The sequence below is a fragment of the Chrysemys picta genome, chromosome 17 (genome assembly GCF_011386835.1).
Source record: "Chrysemys picta bellii isolate R12L10 chromosome 17, ASM1138683v2, whole genome shotgun sequence".
Taxonomy (NCBI): Eukaryota; Metazoa; Chordata; order Testudines; family Emydidae; genus Chrysemys; species Chrysemys picta.
In genome coordinates this window covers 8,615,676-8,637,657 of record NC_088807.1, presented here as the reverse complement: position 1 = coordinate 8,637,657, position 21,982 = coordinate 8,615,676, and the positions used below count along the sequence as shown (strand labels likewise).

General features: G+C 51.1%; 1 protein-coding gene across 1 annotated transcript in view; it reads right to left on the bottom strand.

Moving 5' to 3' along the window:
- Positions 1 to 21,982, bottom strand: part of LOC135976406 (deleted in malignant brain tumors 1 protein-like) — a 69,657-nt gene extending 47,675 nt beyond the window's left edge. The window contains exons 1-2 of the mRNA XM_065571828.1: positions 21,610 to 21,982; positions 14,426 to 14,755 (exon numbers count right to left, since the gene is read on the bottom strand). Of these exons, the coding sequence (XP_065427900.1) occupies positions 14,426 to 14,755; positions 21,610 to 21,982 (703 nt within the window). The remainder of the gene's footprint in view (positions 1 to 14,425; positions 14,756 to 21,609) is intronic.

Genomic DNA, 21,982 nt, shown 5'->3' with positions numbered 1-21,982 from the left:
GACAGTGGGGACGGGGGGCGGGTTTGGAATGGATATGAGCAACACATCTCGAAGAACAACAGTTACAACGGTGAGTAACCGTCTTTTCTTCTTCGAGTGCTTGCTCATATCCATTCCATTAGGTGACTCCCAAGCCCAACTTAGGTGGTGGGGTCGGAGTGAGACATTGCTGTGTGCAAAACCGCTGACCCGAAGGCAGCATCGTCTCTGGACTGCTGCACTAGTGCATAGTGCTCTGTAAACGTGTGGACTGACGACCAAACCGCAGCTCTACAAATGTCCTGGATCGGAACTTGCGCCAGGAAAGCCGTCGAGGAAGCTTGGGCCCTCGTGGAGTGAGCGGTGAGGTGTGGTGCTGAGACACCTGCCAGGTCGTAGCAAGTCCGGATGCAAGACGTAATCCAGGAGGATAGGCGTTGTGAGGAGACCGGTGAGCCTTTCATTCGGTCGGCCACTGCAACGAAGAGTTGCGTCGTCTTTCTAAAGTGCTTTGTGCGGTCAATATAGAAGGCCAGGGCCCTGCGTACGTCCAGAGAATGCAAACGTTGATCCTGGCGAGTGGCATGTGGTTTAGGATGAAAGACCGGGAGGAATATATCCTGGTTGATATGAAAAGGAGAAACCACCTTAGGGAGAAAGGCAGGATGTGGACGAAGCTGCACTTTATCCTTATGGAAAACTGTGTAAGGGGGCTCGGATGTAAGCGCCCTGAGTTCAGAAACGCGCCTTGCTGAGGTGATGGCTACGAGGAAGGCTGTCTTCCAGGATAGATACAGAAGTGAACAGGTGGCCAGTGGCTCGAAAGGAGGACCTGTGAGCTTGGAGAGAACCAGGTTGAGGTCCCACGTCGGAACGGGCTGACGTTGTTGTGGGTACATCCGGTCTAAGCCCTTGAGGAATCTAACGACCATCGGGTTAGAGAATACCGAAGACGCGAGTTCCCCTGGGTGAAAGGCCGATATAGCGGCCAGGTGAACTCTAATTGAAGATATCGCCAACCCCTGCTGCTTTAGGGAGAGGAGATATTCCAAAATGAGAGGAATAGGTGCCTGCAACGGGGACGTGGCTCGTTGTTCGCACCAACAGGAGAACCGCTTCCACTTGGCCAGGTACGTGGTGCGTGTTGAGGGCTTCCTACTGCTCAGCAGAATCTGTTGAACAGAGTGCGAGCATTGCTGCTCTGCCTGGGTGAACCATGGAGCAGCCACGCCGTGAGGTGGAGTGATTGCAGGTCGGGGTGACGCAGCCGGCCGTGGTCCTGCGTGATGAGATCCGGATACAATGGAAGCGGGATCGGTGTCTGAACCGAGAGTTCCAACAGCGTGGTGTACCAATGTTGTCTCGGCCACGCTGGAGCGACCAGAATTACCTGTGCCTGGTCTCTGCGCAATTTGAGCAGTACCTTGTGGACCAGAGGAAACGGAGGGAAGGCGTAAAACAGGTGGTCTTTCCAGGGAAGGAGAAACGCATCCGAGAGGGAGCCCGGAGCTCGACCTTGCAGGGAGCAGAACACGTGGCACTTCCTGTTGTCTCGGGATGCAAACAGGTCTATCTGGGGAAACCCCCACCTCTGGAAGATGGAATGTATAATGTCCGGACGGATAGACCACTCGTGCGTCTGGAAGGACCTGCTGAGTCGATCCGCTAGAGTGTTCTGGACTCCAGGGAGGAACGATGCCGTGAGGTGGATTGAGTGGGCGATGCAGAAGTCCCACAGGCGAATGGCCTCTTGGCATAGAATTGACGAACGTGCTCCTCCCTGCTTGTTGATGTAAAACATGGCCGTGGTGTTGTCGATGAGAACTAACACACAGCGGCCACGTAGGAGGTTGAGAAATGCCTGGCACGCCAGGCGCACCGCCATCAGTTCCCGAACATTGATGTGCAGGGCTAGTTGGGGTGCAGTCCACAAGCCCTGGGTATGGTGCTCGTTGAGATGGGCGCCCCAACCCAGAGATGAAGCGTCTGTGACCAGGTGCAGAGAGGGTTGTGGGGCGTGAAACGGCATCCCCTCGCAAACCACACTGTGATCTAGCCACCAGGTGAGGGAGGTCAGGACCGAGTTCGGGGCCGTGACCACCATGTTCAGGCTGTCCCGATGTGGGCGGTATACCGATGACACCCAGGTCTGGAGTGGGCGAAGCCGAAGTCTGGCATGCCTGGTTACGTACGTGCAGGAAGCCATGTGGCCCAGCAGGGTGAGGCACGACCTCACCGTGGTAGTTGGGAAGGCCCTGAGCCCTTGAATGAGGCTCGTGATGGTACAAAAGCGGTTGTCTGGCAGGATGGCTTGTGCACGTCTGGAGTCTAGGACTGCGCCGATGAATTCTATTCTCTGGGTAGGTTCCAGAGTGGATTTGTCCTTGTTGAGCAGGATGCCCAACTCGTTGAATGTGTGCACTATTATGTGGACGTGAGCTTGAACTTGCTCTTTGGTGCGACCGCGTACCAGCCAGTCGTCTAGGTACGGGAACACCTGTATCCCTTGTCGACGAAGGTACGCTGCCACGACAGCCATACATTTCGTGAACACCCGTGGGGCCGAGGATAGGCCGAAGGGAAGGACTGCAAATTGGTAGTGCACCGCGTTTACGACGAATCGCAGGAAGCGTCTGTGAGGTGGGTAAATTGAGATGTGAAAGTATGCGTCTTTCATGTCGAGGGCGGCGAACCAGTCTCCAGGATCGAGGGAAGGGATAATGGCCCCCAAAGAGACCATGCGGAACTTCAACTTTACTACGAATCTGTTGAGTCCGCGCAAGTCCAAGATGGGTCGCAGACCTCCTTTGGACTTGGGGATCAGGAAGTAACGGGAATAGAATCCCCTGCCCCTTAACTCCACTGGAACCTCCTCTATGGCCCCCATGGCCAGGAGCGTAGAAACCTCCTGAATAAGAAGTTGCTCGTGAGAAGGGTCCCTGAAGAGGGACGGGGAAGGGGGGGAGGAGGGGGGGATTGAAGAAAACTGGATAGCGTATCCCCTCTCCACCGTGCGGAGGACCCAACGGTCCGAAGTTATAAGGGACCAAGCACGGTGGAAGTGGGAGAGGCGATCCCGAAAGGAGGGGGCTGGATCCTGGGGGATGACTGGGGCGCCGTCCTCGACCGCACCTTCAAAAGTTCTGCCTGGGGCCTGAAGGTGGTCTAGGTGGCCCTTGGTTCTGGCCGGGTTGAGGGCCGGTCCACCTTCTTCTACCACCTCGCCCTCGCCTCCGGGCCGAGTCCTGTCTCTGACGAGGCGGGGGTGGTAGAAGCGCTGAGGCTGTGGCCTAAATGGCCTGCGCTGAGGGCCCACAACATGCATCCCCAGGGAGCGCATGATTGTTCTCGAGTCCTTGAGGCTCTGCAGGCGAGAGTCCGTCTTATCTGAGAACAATCCATGACCCTCAAAGGGGAGATCTTGTAGGGTTTGCTGCAGCTCCGGAGGCAAACCCGAAACCTGAAGCCAGGAGATCCTGCGCATAGCGATACCCGAGGCCAGGGTCCTCGCAGCTGAGTCTGCAATGTCCAAGGAGGCCTGCAAGGAGGTCCGAGCCACCTTCTTGCCCTCCTCTACCATGGCTCCAAACTCTTCCCTGGACTCTTGGGGAATCAACTCCTTAAACTTCCCCATAGAGTTCCAGGAGTTGAAATTGTAGCGGCTCAGTAGCGCCTGTTGGTTCGCCGCTCTAAGTTGTAGCCCTCCGGCTGAGTAAACCTTACGGCCAAACAGATCAAGCCGCTTAGCCTCTTTTGATTTAGGCACTGCAGCCTGCTGGCCGTGGCGCTCTCGTGCATTCACTGATTCTACCACCAGTGAACACGGTTGGGGGTGGGTATACAAGTACCCATAGTCCTTACACGGGACAAAGTATTTCCTTTCCACCCCTCTCGCTGTGGGTGGAATAGAGGCAGGAGTTTGCCATATCGTATCCGCATTCGTTTGGATCGTGCGGATCAGGGGTAACGCCACCCTCGATGGGGCATCCGCTCCAAGGATATTCACGATCGGGTCGTGCACCTCCACTATCTCCTCCGCCTGCAGGTCCATATTACGGGCCATCCTACGCAGGAGATCCTGGTGAGCCCGAAGATCTATCGGAGGGGGACCCGTACATGAAGTGCCCGCCACTGCCTCATCCGGAGAGGAGGAGGAGGATGCCTCCGGTGGTACTGGATCCAAGGGGGGGTCCTGCTCCCCCTGCTCTTGGGCCGGAGCATCACCTGCACTTGGGTCCATGGTGTCGGGTGGCGTGGACACGGAAGCCTCCATGCCTCCTGGCGGAGGCCGAGAGATGGTGGATTCTGGGGCCCTTCTGACCGAATGACCCGAGCGAGAGGTCGATGGTATTGGAGCCCCTTGCTCCTGGTGGTACGCCCACGGGGTCCAAAACGACCAGTGAGATGGTCCATGAGAGTGGTCCTCTGCCATCTCCTGCCAATGGCCCAAGTTTCGTTCCTCGGCTTGCCCTTGAGGGGGGTATGCCGATCTCGACAGGTCCTCCGAGGAGCGAGACACCGATCTTGACGGCCATGGCGGTGCCGAGAGAGATGAAACGATCCCCGTGGGCTGCGGTGCCGCACGGTGCCGGTCCGGAGATGATCTATCTCTGCGCGGTGCCGGCGATCGGTGCCGGGACCGCGACCGGTGCCGATGACCTCGTCGGTGCCGGGAGTCGGATCTGGACCTCGACGAGGACCTGGAGTATGCCCGGTGCCGGGAGCGGCCCCTCGACGTCGAGCGTCGACCGTAGCGGTGCCGAGAACTACGTCTCGACGTTGATCGGTGCCGACGATCATATCGGTGCCGAGACGTAGAGCGGTGCCGCGAAGAAGATCTTGGCCGCGAGTACGACCGGTGCCGAGACGATATTCGGTGCCGGGACTGCGAGCGGCGTGGGGACCTGCTTCGGGACCTGGATCGGTGCCGAGGTTCCAGCCCTTGTGATGGAGGGCGCATCAAGGCAGGTTTCCCTCTCGACTGGACCGGGCGAGTCAACGGTGCAGTCGGTGCCGGTGGTTGGGGCGGTGCCGGCTCCGTGAGAGCTATTAAGTCTCTCGCCGCCGCGAAGGTCTCTGGAGTCGACGGGAGACACTGTATCACCGCCGGCCTCGGTGGAGACGCTATCTGCACCGGACTCAACGGCCTTGGCGCCGGAGTCGACGGTGCTGGAGGCACCTGTTTTCGTTGCTCCACCGGCGGACGCGGCTCTACCCCCGGCACTGGGGGAGCCGGCGTCTTCGGCACGGATGTCCCCGTCTTATGGGCTTTTTTATGCCCTGGGGATAATGACCGGCGCCGAGGCACTTGCTGTGCTTGCGGTGCCGACGAGGTCCGGTGCCGGGGAGGCTTGTCTGACGCCACTCGCGTGGTCGTCATAGCCGGTGCCGCCGGGGCACTGCGCACCGAGGTGCTAGGCGCCGGAGCCTGGCCCGTAGAAGGAGTGTCCGGGCTAAGTGCCGCCTCCATCAGGAGTTGCCTGAGCCGAAAGTCCCGCTCCTTCTTGGTCCTTGGTTTGAAGGCCTTACAGATCTTGCATTTATCTGTTTGGTGGGACTCTCCCAGGCACTTCAAACAGGAGTCGTGCGGGTCGCTCGTGGGCATAGGCTTAGCGCAGGAGGCGCACTGCTTGAAGCCGGGAGCGTTGGGCATGAGCCCGGCCCCGCGGCCGGGGGAGAAAGGGGGAGACGACCCCCTTAATCCCCTGAACTACAATAACAACTAGAACAACTTTAAAACTATTTAACTATTTAACTACAAACACTAGAACTACAACTATAACTATAACTGCGAATGACTAACTAAGCTAGGGAGAGTGGAGAACAGCTAAGCAGCGCTCCACAGTTCCAACGACCGTCAGGGGCGGTAAGAAGGAACTGAGGGGGCGCCGGGTCGGCTGGGGTATATATTCAGCGCCATGAAGGCGCCACTCTAGGGGGCTCCACAGCCGACCCGCCGGTGTTGCTAGGGTAAAAATCTTCCGACGATCGTGCACGCGGCGCGCACACACCTAATGGAATGGATATGAGCAAGCACTCGAAGAAGAACTGTCGGGTTGGAAGGAGGTTACTAGTGGAGTTCCTCAGGGATCGGTATGGGACCAATCTTATTTAATCTTTTTATTACTGACCTTGGCACAAAAAGTGGTAATGTGCTAATAAACTTTGTGGATGACATGAAGCTGGGAGGTATTGCCGATACAGACAGGGACCGGGATATCATACAGGAAGATCTGGATGACCTTGTAAATTGGACTAATAGTAATAGGATGAAATTTAATAGTGAAAAGTGCAAGGTCATGCATTTAGGGATTAAGAACAAGATTTTTTGTTATAAACTGGGGACGCATAAATTGGAAATAACAGAGCAGGAGAAGGACCTTGGAGTGTTGGTTGATCACAGGATGCCTATGAGCCACTAATGTGATATGGCTGTGAAAAAAGCTAATGCGGTCTTGGGATGCATCAGGAGAGATATTTCCAGTAGAGATAAGGAGGTGTTAGTACCATTATACAAGGCACAGTATAATGGTATTGTGCCTCATCTGGAATATTGTGTGCAGTTCTGGTCTCCCATGTTTAAGAAGGATGAATTCAAACTGGAACAGGTACAGAGAAGGGCTACTAGGATGATCCGAGGAATGGAAAACCCGTCTTATGAAAGGAGACTCAAAGAGTTTGGCTTGTTTAGCCTAACCAAAAGAAGGCTGAGGGGAGATATGATTGCTCTCTATAAATATAACAGAGGGATAAATAGGAGGGAGGGAGAGGAATTATTTAAGCTCAGTACCAATATGGACACAAGAACAAATGGATATAAACTGGCCATCAGGAAGTTTAGACTTGAAATTAGATGAAGGTTTCTAACTATCAGAGGAGTGAAGTTCTGGAATAGCCTTCCAAGGGGAGCAGTAGAGGCAAAAGACATATCTGGCTTCAAGACTAAGCTTGATAAGTTTATGGAGGGGATAGTATAATTTTGGCAATTAATTGATCTTTGACTATTAGCGGAAAATATGCCCAATGGCCTATGATGGGACACTAGATAGGGTGGGATCTGAATTACTCCAGAGAATTCTTTCCTGGGTGTCTGGCTGGTGAGTCTTGCCACATGCTCAGGGTTTAGCTGATCGCCATATTTGGGGTCGAGAAGGAATTTTCCTCCAGGGCAGATTGGCAGAGACCCTGGGGGGTTTTCGCCTTCCTCTGCAGCATGGGGCATGGATCACTTGCTGGAGGATTCTCTGCACCTTGAAGTCTTTAAACCACAAGTTGAGGACTTCAATAGGTCAAACATAGGTCAGGGGTTTGTTACAGGAGTGGGTGGGTCAGATTCTGTGGCCTACATTGTGCAGGAGGTGAGACAAGACGATCATAATGGTCCCTTCTGACCTTAAAGTCTATGAGTCTATGAGGCTATATGCACAATAGCACACCAAAGGTGGCATGTGAGCTCTCTACCAAGTGCCAGCAGCCCTCTGGTCAACCTAATGGGAGCAAGATGTTTGTATGGGACAAAATTGAAGAGAGATGTAAAATGTAGCATATGACGCTCCAGAAGTGTGGAAGTGAAGCTTGTCACCTGCGCCATGGCAATCCCTTCTAGCTGAGCCAATCAGCACATAGAACAATGCACAGCTGTAGAGACAAGCTGTGTTCACTGCCTCGGCCCAGTGGGGGCCTGAGAATTTACAAAGACAAAGGACCCTCAGCACAAGTCTCCGAAGACAGACCGCCTCTGGCGGAGAAAATGGTCTGTACCTACAAAGAAAGAGGAGAGGGGACAAGAGCTCCCAGGAGGCGGCTGACAGCATTTCTCTCAGGAACAGGAGATCACAGCTAAACCTGGAGTAAAACCCTGGAAGGATTGTGGGTTAAGCCTTGCTCTACCCAACAGAAAAGTATCTCATTCAACTTGTCTAGGCTCTAGTCAACGTGTTATAATTTTATTGGCCATAGAACCATTTCTTTCCAACCTTTCTCCTTCCTACCCCTCAACTCTCTACACTCTGAAATCACTTGTCCTTGGTGTGACTATGAAGGGATCTCGAGCTGTGTGTTGATTGGGGCAGAGATGGGAGGTGGAGCTGGTCACCTTGGAATCTTGTTCCTTTGTGACTGCTGTGAATGCCCAGTGGGACAGGGACTGGGTGCTGCAGAGGTACACTCGGACAGCCGAGGGGTGAAGTGTGCCTATTGCCAACATGGAGAGATGTCACCCTTCTCCCAAAGGCCTAGAGGGCACGGCTTGTGTGGCCTGTGGCCGAGGGAGTTAGGGAGCTACCCCGCAGCGGGCACAGACAAGGCTTCCTCATTCTAGGGGCCCATGGCACCGCGGTGGGGCATCAGGGACAGTATAACTGCAAACGGAGAGCGCCCCCAACTGACACACCCCTACCTGCAGTACAGGCCTTTAACACCATGCTGGGGCACTAGGGTCAGTGCTGACTGAGGGCAGGTCTTCACTACTTGTCGGATCAGCAGGTAGTAATCGATCTATCGATTTATCGATTTATCGATTTATCCGTGATGGCACTCCTTGTCGACTCCAGAACTCCAGCTTGTGAGAGGCAGATTAGTGTCGATGGGGGAGAGGCAGTGGTCGACTCACTGCCGTCCTCACGGCCAGGTAAGTCGACCTAACATACGCCCACTCCCCACCCCGTAGTGTAGACCAGGGCTCAGACAGGAGAGCTGGGTCTGTGCTGAAACCTTCCCAGCCTGATCCATGCACCACCCACAGTGACGTGATGGATGCAAGTTACCTGAGCACACAACACCGGCATCTTTTCTGTGGTTACAGTTATTCTCTCCCCAAGGCCGAGCCCTGCAATCGGAGAGGGCAACTTCTGTCCCTGTGCAGTTGACGTTATCCAGCCAAATATGGTCAGATCCTCGCCCAAATCGAGCCCCTCGTGGGGCTGATAACGCCGTCCCACAGCCCAGCTGCCTGCATACGACTCCGGCATCCTGTAAGTCCCAGCTGTCATCACACACGGTTCCCCACTGCTGGTTGTGAAACACCTCGACCCTCCCAGCGCAGCGGCTTGGGCTGTTCACCAGTCGGAGCTGAGCCACTTCTGAGCTGCCAGCGTCTGCAAACACCCAAGGGAATAAACACTCAGGGAGGTTCCTGTGTATCTGATCTTTCAAGTCACTGGGGAACGTAGCGCCTCCCGCTGACGGATCTGACCGGTCTCTACACACAGCCACTGCCTGACAAAGGATCCACACCACTAACCAGGCTAATCACTTGGGCAATGTTGAAGTTTGTCCACTCCCCTCCCAGCCAGCTGTCACCTAGTTAGGCAGACTGGACGGCAGTCTGACCTACTGCTCCCACTACAGCACTTAAAAAGATCACCCCTGCACTGCTGGTAGGAACCTCCTAATGAGCAGATTTACACCCTCACTCCTGGTGCTGATATTCGCTCCAGTGTGATACTGTGCAGTACCATGGGGCAGATGCTGGCATAAGCATCTTGGTGATTGTGAGCTCAGCACAGTCACCCGTGTCATTAGTGGTTGCCTTAGCCTGACATCAGAATCGAATTTACATGTGTTGGCTCCATAGCTCCCTGAAAACCCCACCCAGAGTCCATCCCCCTTAGAACTGCCTGGAGCGCAGGGACGCCTGGCAGGAACCAGCTGCGCACCAGGCTGACAATGGTTCCGACCAGGGCAGAGGCAATACACACTTCCTACAAGCAGATCGGCCCCCTCCTAAAGCAAAAACCTGCCCCTGTGGTTCCTCCAGACTTGTCATGACTGACTTGGCAATATAGTTTTATGGCAGCAATTGCTGCACTCATGTCTAGTGCTGCCAGCCCAGTACCAGTCTCAGATGAATGATGACAGAGCTGGGCTGACAGAGGGGCAGCAACTCTGGGATAGAGAGACTGGCGTGCTGATGGATTTTCAGAAGCCCTAACTTGTATTTACAACCTGTGATGCAGATCCTGAGCTAGGCTTAATGGGCCCCTGACTGGACTGGCCAGAGGAATTGCTGCAATGCAGAAACGTGGCTTAGCCTGTTCTTCTCAGTGTGCCTGTGGGGCAGCAATACAGACAGTCACACGTGGTGGAGGAGAGCCCCGTTAGAAGACTGGACCTTGAGGATGCACAGTCAAACGCTGAACAAGCTAGAGGTAAGCAAGGTCGGAATGAGCTCTCCCCTGACAGCTCTGTGAAATCACTTGTCCTTGGTATCACTATGAAGGGATCTAGAGCTGTGTCTTGAATCAGGCAGAGATGGGAGGTGGAGCTGGTCACCTTGGGACCCTGTTCCTTTGGGTGTATCAGACCTGTGACTGTTCTGAATGCCCAGGAGGACAGGATCTGGATACTGCAGGAGGACCCTCGGAGGGCGGAGGGGGGAAGTGTGCCTATTGCCAACCCGGAGAGAGGTCACCTCCCAACACAAGGCCTAGCGGGCACGGCTTGTGTGGCCTGTGGCCGAGGGAGTCGGAGAGCAGTCCCCGCAGCGGGCACAGACAAGGCTTCCTCATACTAGGGGCCCATGGCACCGCCCAGGAGTATTAGGGCCAGGACAATTGTAAAGGGAGACGCCCCCTAATGACACCCCTCTACCTACAGCACAGGCCCACTAGCACTCCACTAGGGCACTGGGGCCAGCACTGACTTCAAGGGGAGAGCATGAGCGTCCCCTACTGAGTCCCCACACCGCTCCCTGCAGCACAGGCCCATAAAACCACACAGGGGAATTGCGGTCAGCACAATCTGAAAGGAGAGCTCTCCCTACTGGAACCGCCATATTGCTCCCTGAAGCACAGGGCCCAAGCACCATACTGGGGTCAGCACTGGCTGTGAGGGGACAATGCCCCATAATGAGCATCCCACCCTGCTCCCTGCAACACACACGATAGTAGATGACGGTTACCTGAGCACACAACACCGGCATCTTCTCCATGGTTACAGTTATTCTCTCCCCAAGGCCGAGCCCTGCATACGGTGAGGGCAGCTTCTGTCCCTGTGCAGTTGACGTCATCCAGCCAGATACGGTCTGACCCTCGCCCAAATCGACCCCCTCCTGGGGCTGATAACGCCGTCCCACAGCCCAGCTGCCTGCATACGACTCCGGCATCAGTTATGTCCCAGTTGTCATCACACACGGTTCCCCACTGCTGGTTGTGAAACACCTCGACCCTCCCAGCGCAGTGACTCGGGCCGTTCACCAGTCGGAGCTGAGCTGGTTCTGAAATGCCAGAATGTTCAAACACCCCAAGGGAATAAACACTCAGGGAGGTTCCCGTGCATCTGATCACTAGTGTCACTGGTGAACGTAGGGCCTCCCACTGACGGGTCTGAACAGCCTCTGCAACAGCCTGTTAGGGGTTCCCTCCCTGTCAACTAATCGCAGTTAACTCACGCGATTAACTCAAAAAATTGTGATTAAAAAAATTTATCACGATTAATCGCAGTTTTAATCGCACTGTTAAACAATAGAATACTAATTGAAATTTATTGAATATTTTGGATGTTTGTCTATGTTTTCAAATATATTGATTTCAGTTACAACACAGAATACAACGTGTACAGTTCTCACTTTATATTATTACAGTTGAAGTTGCTTTATCCGGCATGTTGGGAGAACGGGGGGTGCAGGTAAATGAAAAATGCCGGTTAACTAATAAGCAGGGAGTTTGGGTGCAAGGGGAGTGCGGGGCTGGGGATTGGGGTGCAGGAGAGGGTGTGGATCACGAGGTCTGGGAGGAAGTTTGGGTATGGGGGGGCTTGGGGCAGGCAGCTGGGGTGCAGTATGGGGTGCACGGTGCCGGATCCGGGGGCCACTCACCTCAGGCATCTCCCCACAAGTGGCAACTTGTCCCGGCTTCTCCTAGGGGGAGGAGCGGCAGGGAGCTTGGCACACTCCCTCCTTCCGCAGGCGCCACCCCCGCAGCTCCCATTGGCCATAGTTCCCAGCCAATGGGAGCTGTGCAGCCAGCACTGGATGGAGGCAGCACACAGAGCCGCCTGATGTGCCTCTGGTTAGGAGGTTGGGACAGGTTGCCGCTTGAGGAGAGCCATCCGAGGTGAGCGGCCCCCAGATCCTACACCCTGCACCCACTCCCATCTACTAAGTCCCCTCCCACACCCAAGTCCCTGTCAGAGCCCATGCTCCACACCCCGTCCTGCGCCCCAACACCCTGCCAGCCCCGCACCAACCGGACTATAAACCGGCATTTCAATGAAGATTAGAAATGCCGATATATAGAGCTTTCCGGCTGGTGAAGTGCTGGAAAATAAAGCTTTTACTGTATTTTGTATTACAAATATTAGCATTGTAAAAGTGGTAAAAGAAGTAGTATTTTGCAATTCACCTCATACAAGTACTGTAGTGCAATGTCTTTATTATGAAAGTGCAACTTACAAATGTAGATTTTTTTCGTTACATAAATGCACTCTAAAAAAAACAATGTAAAACTTAGAGCCTACACATCCTCTCAGTCTTACTTCTTGTTCAGCCAATCGATCAGACAAACAAGTTTGTTTACACTTACGGGCGATAACGCTGCCTGCTTCTTATTTGCAATGTCACCCGAAAGTGAGAAGAGGCATTCGCATGGCACTTTTGTAGGTAGCATTGCAAGGTACTTACGTGCCAGAAATGCTAAATTTTCACGTTCCCCTTCATGCTTCGGCCACCATTCCAGATGACATGCTTCCATGCTGATGATGCTCGTTAAAAAAGTAATGTGTTGATTTCATTTGTGACTGAAATCCTTGGGGGAGAATTGTGTATCTCCTGCTATGTATTTTACCTGCATTCTGCCATATCTTTCATGTTACAGTAGTTTCGGATGATGACTCAGCACATGTTGTTCGTTTTAAGAAGACTTTCACTGCAAATTTCACAAAACGCAAAGAAGGTACCAATGTGACATTTCTAAAGTTAGCTACAGTACTTGACCCAAGGTTTAAGAATATGAAGTGCCTTCCAAAATCTGAGAGGGATGAGGTGTGGAGTATACTTCCAGAAGTCTTAAAAGAGGAACACTCCAATACGGATTACAGAAGCTGAACCACCAAAAAAGAAAATCAACTTTCTGCTAGTTGCATGTTACTCAGATGATGAAAATCAACATTTGTCAGTATGCACTGCTTTGGATTGTTATCGAGCAGAACCGATCATCAACATGGCCGAATGTTCTCTGGAATGGTGGTCGAAGCATGAAGAGACATAAGAATTTTTAGCGCATCTGGCACATAAATATTTTGCTACACCAACTACAACAGTGCCATCTGAATGCCTGTTCTCACTTTCAGGTAACATTATAAACAAGAAGCAAGCAGCATTATCTCATGTAAATGTAAACAAACTTGTCTGTCTGAGCGAATGGCTGAACAAGATGTAGGACTCAGTGGACTTGTACGATCTCAAATTTTACATTCTTTTATTGTTGATTGCAGTTATTCTTTGTAAATCATTCTATATTTGGATGATCAATTTTCCTGATAAAGAGACTGCACTAGAGTACTTGTATGACGTGAATTGAAAATACTATTTCTTTTGGTTCTTTTTTACAGTGAAAACATTTGTAATCAAAAATAAATATAAAGTGAGCACTGTACACTTTGTATTCTGTGTTGTAACTGAAATCAATATATTTGAAAATGCAGAAAAAATCCCCCAAAATTGAAATAAATGGTATTCTTTTATTGTGTAAAGGGGCGATTAATTGTGTGATTAATCATGTTTAATTATTTGTCTCATTATTAATCACGATTATAACTTGACAGCCCTACTCCCCACCACTACCATGCAGCCATCTCTGGAGTGGAACAGGGTACATGAGAGACAGGGCACAGAAACTCATGGGCTGTGTAGGAGAGGAAGTGAGGAAGAACCCTGTCTCCAGTCACAGCAGTGGGGCATATTCCAGGTTCAGGGGTAATTAGCTGAGATGGAAATCACCCGGAGTGACGGGGATAGGAACTCCACACTTCATAAAGGGATCCCTGAGGGGCTGCAGGATCCATTCAACCCCAAATCCCACAAATGGGATCTACGGTTAGCCAGCACCCCATTGTGCTGTAGCGGAGCAGGGGGATCAGAGTGATCAGCGACGGGGAGGGTCTCTCACAGAGACACACGTACTGCTCCCTGGAGCGCAAGCCCTACGTGGTGTGCTGGGGCACTGGCCCAGCATTGACTTCTAGGGGAGAGCACCCCCTGCTGAGCCCCCATCCCGCTTCCTGCAAAACAGGCCTGTAGAACTGTGTGGGGGAAATGGGGTCAGCGCTGACGCTACGGGAAGAGTGACACTTACTGTGACAGTGAACCTGCTTCCTGCAGTACAGGCCCTTAGCACCATGCTGGGGCACTGGGGTCAGCGCTGACTCAGACAGGAGAGCTGGGTCTGTGCTGAAAGCTTCCCAGCCCGATCCCTGCACCACCCACAGTGACGTGATGGATGCAAGTTACCTGAGCACACAACACTGGCATCTTCTCCGTGGTTACAGTTATTCTCTCCCCAAGGCCGAGCACTGCAATCGAAGAGGGCAGCTTCTGTCCCTGCGCAGTTGACGTCATCCAGCCAGATAGGGTCCGATCCTCGCCCGAATTGAGCCCCTCCTGGGGCCGATAATGCTGTCCCACAGCCCAACTGCCTGCACACGACTCCAGCATCAGTTATGTCCCAGCTGTCATCACACACGGTTCCCCACTGCTGGTTGTGAAGCACCTCGACTCTCCCAGCGCAGCGACTCGAGCTGTTCACCAGTCGGAGCTGAGCCACTTCTGAAGTGCCAGAGTCTGCAAACACCCCAAGGGAATAAACACTCAGGGACGTTCGTGTGCATCTGATCACTAGTGTCACTGGTGAACGTAGGGCCTCCCACTGACGGGATTGAACAGCTTCTGCAACAGCCTGTTAGGGGTTCACTCCCTGTCAACTAATCGCAGTTAACTCACGCGATTAACTCAAAAAATTAATCGTGATTAAAAGAATGTTCAAATATATTGATTTCAGTTACAACAGAGAATACAATGTGTACAGTTCTCACATAATATTATTACAGTTAAGGTTGTTTTATCCGGCATGTTGGGGGAATAGTGCGTGCCGGTAAATGAAAAATGCTGGTTAACTAAGAGGGAGGGAATTTGGGTGCGGGAGGGAGTGTGGGGCTGGGAGTTGGGGCGCACGAGGGGTGTGGATTACGGGCTCTGGGAGGATGTTTGGATGCAGGAGGGGGCTCGGGGCAGGCAGTTGGGGTGTGGGACTGAGTGCGGGATGCCGGATCCGGGGGCCAATCACCTCGGGCGGTTCCCCGCAAGTGGCAACTTCTCCCGGCTGCTCCTAGCTGGAGGTGTGGCAGGCAGCTTGGCACACTCCCTCCTCCCACAGGCGCCGCCCATGTAGCTTCCATTGGCCATGGTTGCCAGGCAATGGGAGCTCTGCAGACGGCACTGGGGGGGCAGCATGCCGAGCCACCTGACGCGCCTCCACTTAGGAGTAGTCGGAGCCCGGGACAGGTCGCCGCTTGCGTGGAGCCATCCGAGGTGACTGGCCCCCGGATCCTACACCCCACACCGCCTCCCACCTACTAAGCCCCCTCCCATACCCAAAGTCCCTCCCCGAGCCCGCGATCCACACCCCGTCCTGTGCCTCAACACTCTGCTGGCCATGTGCCAACCGGACTATAAACCGGCATTTCAATTTCAGAGTAGCAGCCGTGTTAGTCTGTATCCGCAAAAAGAAGAACAGGAGGACTTGTGGCACCTTAGAGACTAACAAATTTATTAGAGCATAAGCTTTCGTGGACTACAGCCCACTTCTTCGGATGCATATAAAATGGAACATATATTGAGGAGATATATATACACACATACAGAGAGCATAAACAGGTGGGAGTTGTCTTACCACCTCTGAGAGGCCAATTAATTAAGAGAAAAAAAACTTTTGAAGTGATAATCAAGCTAGCTCAGTACAGACAGTTAGATAACAAGTGTGAGAATACTTACAAGGGGAGATAGATTCAATGTTTGTAATGGCTCAGCAATTCCCAGTCTTTATTCAAACCGGAGTTGATTGTGTCTAGTTTGCATATCAATTCTAGCTCAGCAGTTTCTCGTTGGAGTCTGTTTTTGAAGTTTTTCTGTTGTAATATAGCCACCCGCAGGTCTGTCACTGAATGACCAGACAGGTTAAAGTGTTCTCCCACTGGTTTTTGAGTATTTTGATTCCTGATGTCAGATTTGTGTCCATTAATTCTTTTGCGTAGAGACTGTCCGGTTTGGCCAATGTACATGGCAGAGGGGCATTGCTGGCACATGATGGCATATATCACATTGGTAGATGTGCAGGTGAACGAGCCCCTGATGGTATGGCTGATGTGATTAGGTCCTATGATGATGTCACTGGAATAGATATGTGGACAGAGTTGGCATCGGGGTTTGTTACAAGGATAGGTTCCTGGGTTAGTGGTTTTGTTCAGTGATGTGTGGTTGCTGGTGAGTATTTGCTTTAGGTTCGGGGGTTGTCTGTAAGCGAGGACAGGTCTGTCTCCCAAGATCTGTGAGAGTAAAGGATCATCTTTCAGGATAGGTTGTAGATCTCTGATGATGCGCTGGAGAGGTTTTAGTTGGGGGCTGAAGGTGACAGCTAGTGGTGTTCTGTTATTTTCTTTGTTGGGCCTGTCTTGTAGGAGGTGACTTCTGGGTACTCGTCTGGCTCTGTCAATCTGTTTTTTCACTTCAGCAGGTGGGTATTGTAGTTTTAAGAATGCTTGATAGAGATCTTGTAGGTGCTTGTCTCTATCCGAGGGATTGGAGCAAATGCGGTTATATCTTAGAGCTTGGCTGTAGACAATGGATCGTGTGGTGTGTCCTGGATGGAAGCTGGAGGCATGTAGGTAAGTGTAGCGGTCAGTAGGTTTCCGATATAGGGTGGTATTTATGTGACCATCGCTTATTAGCACAGTAGTGTCCAGGAAATGGACCGCTTGTGTGGATTGATCTAGGCTGAGGTTGATGGTGGGATGGAAATTATTGAAATCATGGTGAAATTCCTCAAGGGCTTCTTTTCCATGGGTCCAGATGATGAAGATGTCATCAATGTAGCGCAAGTAGAGTAGGGGCGTTAGGGGACGAGAGCTAAGGAAGCGTTGTTCTAAGTCAGCCATAAAAATGTTGGCATATTGTGGGGCCATGCGGGTACCCATAGCAGTGCCGCTGACTTGAAGGTATATATTGTCCCCAAATGTGAAATAGTTGTGGGTGAGGACAAAATCACAAAGTTCAGCCACCAGGTTAGCTGTGACATTATCAGGGATACTGTTCCTGATAGCTTGTAGTCCATCTTTGTGTGGAATATTGGTGTAGAGGGCTTCTACGTCCATAGTGGCCAGGATGGTGTTTTCTGGAAGATCACCGATGGATTGTAGTTTCCTCAGGAAGTCAGTGGTGTCTCGAAGATAGCTGGGAGTGCTGGTAGCGTAGGGTCTGAGGAGAGAGTCTACATAACCAGACAAGCCTGATGTTAGGGTGCCAATGCCTGAGATGATGGGGCGTCCAGGATATCCAGGTTTATGGATCTTGGGTAGCAAATAGAATATCCCTGGTCGGGGTTCTAGGCATGTGTCTGTACAGATTTGTTCCTGTGCTTTGTCAGGGAGTTTTTTTAGCAGATGGTGTAGTTTCTTTAGGTAATCCTCAGTGGGATCAGAGGATAATGGCCTGTAGAATGTGGTGTTAGAGAGCTGTCTAGCAGCCTCCTGGTCATATTCCAATTTATTCATGATGACGACAGCACCTCCTTTGTCAGCCTTTTTGTAAGTATTCTCACACTTGTTATCTAACTGTCTGTACTGAGCTAGCTTGATTATCACTTCAAAAGTTTGTTTTCTCTTAATTAATTGGCCTCTCAGAGGTGGTAAGACAACTCCCACCTGTTTATGCTCTCTGTCTGTGTGTATATATATCTCCTCAATATATGTTCCATTCTATATGCATCCGAAGAAGTGGGCTGTAGTCCACGAAAGCTTATGCTCTAATAAATTTGTTAGTCTCTAAGGTGCCACAAGTCCTCCTGTTCTTCTTTTTGCGGCATTTCAATGCAGATCTAGAAGGACTGTAAGGTGGATAGAAAGCTGGCTAGATGGTCGGGCTCCACGGGTAGTGATCAATGGCTCCATGTCTAGGTAGCAGCCAGTATCAAGCGGAGTGCCCCAAAGGTCGGTCCTGGGGCCGGTTTTGTTCAATATCTTCATTAATGATCTGGAGGATGGCGTGGACTGCACTCTCAGCAAGTTTGCAGAGGACACTAAACCGGGAGGAGTGGTAGATATGCTGGAGGGTAGGGATAGGACACAGAGGGACCTAGACCAATTAGAGGATTGGGCCAAAAGAAACCTGATGAGGTTCAACAAGGACAAGTGCAGAGTTTGGCACTTAGAAAGGAAGAATCCCATGCACTGCTACAGACTAGGGACCGAATGGCTAGGCAGCAGTTCTGCAGAAAAGGACCTAGGGGTTACAGTGGACGAGACGCTGGATATGAGTCAACAGTGTTCCCTTGTTGCCAAGAAGGCTAACGACATTTTGGACTGTATAAGTAGGGGCATTGCCAGCAGATCAAGGGGATGTGATCATTCCCCTCTATTCGACATTGGTGAGGCCTCATCTGGAGTACTGTGTCCAGTTTGGGGCCCTACACTACAAGAAGGATGTGGAAAAATTGGAAAGAGTCCAGCGGAGGGCAACAAAAATGATTAGGGGGCTGGAGCACATGACTTATGAGGAGAGGCTGAGGGAATTGGGATTGTTTAGTCTGCAGAAGAGAAGAATGAGGGGGGATTTGATAGCTGCTTTCAACTACCTGAAAGGGGGTTCCAAAGAGGATGGATTTAGACTGTTCTCAATGGTAGCAGAGGACAGAAGAAGGAGTAATGGTCTCAAGTTGCAGTGGGAGAGGTTTAGGTTGGATATTAGGAAAACCTTTTTCACTAGGAGGGAGGTGAAGCACTGGAATGGGTTACCTAGGGAGGTGGTGGAATCTCCTTCCTTAGAGGTTTTTAAGGTCAGGCTTGACAAAGCCCTGGCTGGGATGATCTAGTTGGGAATTGGTCCTGCTTTGAGCAGGGGGTTGGACTAGATGACCCCCTGCGGTCCCTTCCAACCCTGATATTCTATGATTCTATGATCAGAAATGCCGACATATAGAGCTTTCCAGTTGATGAAGTGCCGGAAGAAAACAGCTTTTAAGGTATTTTGGATTACAAATATTAGCACTGTAAAAATGGTAAAAGAAATAGCATTTTTCAATTCACCTCATACAAGTACTGTAGTGCAATCTCTTTATTGTGAAAGTGCAACTTACAAATGTAGATTTATTTTGTTACATAACTGCATTCAAAAGGAAAAAAACAATGTAAAACTTAGAGCCTACACACATCCTCTCAGTCTTACTTCTGGTTCAGCCAATCGCTCAGACAAACAAGTTTGTTTACATTTATGGGAGATAATACTGGCTTGTTCTTATTTGCAGTGTCACCCAAAAGTGAGAAGAGGCATTCGCGTGGCGCTTTTGCAGGTAGCATTGCAAAGTATTTACATACCAGATATGCTAAATATTCCCATTCCCCTTCATGCTTTGGCCACCATTCCAGATGACATGCTTCCATGATTGTGATGCTTGTTAAAAAAGTAATGTGTTAATCTAATTTGTGACTGAAATCCTTGGAGGAAAATTGCGTATCTCCTGCTATGTATTTTACCTGCATTCTGCCATATCTTTCATGTTACAGTAGTCTCGGGTGGTGACTCAGCACATGTTGTTCGTTTTAAGAACACTTTAACGGCAAATTTCACAAAACTCAAAGAAGGTACCAATGTGACATTTCTAAAGCTAGCTACAGCATTATACCCAAGGTTTAAGAATCTGAAGTTCCTTCTAAAACCTGAGAGAGATGAGGTGTAGAGCATGCTTTCGGAAGTCTTAAAAGAGCAACACTCCAATGTGGAAACTGCAGAACGTGAACCAACAAAAAAGAAAATCAACCTTCTGCTGGTGGCATCTGACTCAGAGAATGAAAATGAACTTTTGTCAGTCTCCACTGCTTTGGATCGTTATCGAGCAGAACCCATCATCAGCATGGACGCATGTTCTCTGGAATGGTGGTCGAATCATGAAGGGACATATGAATATTTAGCGCATCGGGCACATAAATGTTTTGCTACACCAGCTACAACAGTGCCCTGTGAAAGCCTGTTCTCACTTTCAGGTAACATTGTAAACAAGAAGCAAGCAGCATTCTCTCCTGCAAAGGTAAACAAACTTGTCTGTCTGAGCGATTGGCTGAACTAGATGTAGGACTGAGTGGACTTGTACGATCAAAAATTTTACATTGTTTTATTTCTGATTGCAGTTATTTTTTGTAAATCATTCTACATTTGTAAGTTCAACTTTCCTAATAAAGACTTGGCACTACAGTACTTGTATGACGTGAATTGAAAATACTATTTCTTTTGTTTCTTTTTTACAGTGAAAACATTTGTAATCAAAAATAAATATAAGGTGAGCACAGTACACTTTGCATTCTGTGTTGTAATTGAAATCTATTTGAAAATAAAGAAAAAATCCCCCCAAATTGAAATAAATGGTATTCTATTATTGTGTAAAGGTGCGATTAATTGTGTGATTAATCATGTTTAATTATTTGTCTCATAATTAATCACAATTATTTTTTTAATAACTTGACAGCCCTACTCCCCACCACTACCATGCAGCCATCTCTGGAGTGGAACAGGGTACATGAGAGACAAGGCACAGAAACTCATGGGCTGTGTAGGAGAGGAAGTGAGGAAGAACCCTGACTCCAGTCACAGCAGTGGGGCATATTCCAGGTTCAGGGGTAATTAGCTGAGATGGAAATCACCCGGAGTGACGGGGATAGGAACTCCACACTTCATAAAGGGATCCCTGAGTGGCTGCAGGATCCATTCAACCCCAAATCCCACAAATGGGATCTACGGTTACCCAGCACCCCATTGTGCTGTAGCGGAGCAGGGAGATCAGAGCGATCAGCAACGGGAAGGGTCATAGAATCATAAAATATTAGGGTTGGAAGAGACCTCAGGAGGTCATCTAGTCCAATGCCCTGCTCAATGCATTATCAATCCCAACTAAATCAACCCATCCAAGGGTTTATCAAGCCGGGCGTTAAAAACCTCTAAGGGTGGAGATTCCATCACCTCCATAGTTAACCCACTCCACTCATTCACCACAGAGGCACCACAGCGGGTGCTTAACCACAGATGGTCTCTCACAGAGACACACGGACTGCTCCCTGCAGCGCAGGCCCTACGTGGTGTGCTGGGGCACTGGCCCAGCATTGACTTCTAGGGGAGAGCGCCCCCTGCTGAGCCCCCATCCCGCTCCCTGCAGCACAGGCATGTGGAACTGTGTGGGGGAAATGGGGTCAGCGCTGACACTACTGGAAGAGTGACACTTACTGTGACAGTGAACCTGCTCCCTGCAGTACAGGCACTTAGCACCATGCTGGGGCACTGGGGTCAGCGCTGACTCAGACAGGAGAGCTGGGTCTGTGCTGAAAGCTTCACAGCCCGAACCCTGCACCACCCACAGTGACGTGATGGATGCAACTTACCTGAGCACACAACACCGGCATCTTCTCCGGGGTTACAGTTATTCTCTCCCCAAGGCCGAGCCCTGCAATTGGAGAGGGCAGCTTCTGTCCCTCTGCAGTTGACGTCATCCAGCCAGATACGGTCAGATCCTCGCCCAAAGTGAGCCCCTCCTGGGGCTGATAACGCCGTCCCACAGCCCAGCTGCCTGCACACGACTCCGGCATCCTGTAAGTCCCAGCTGTCATCACACACGGTTCCCCACTGCTGGTTGTGAAGCACCTCGACCCTCCCAGCGCAGTGACTTGGGCCGTTCACCAGTCGGAGTTGAGCCACTTCTGAGATGCCAGAGTCTGCAAACACCCCAAGGGAATAAACACTCAGGGAGTTTCCCAT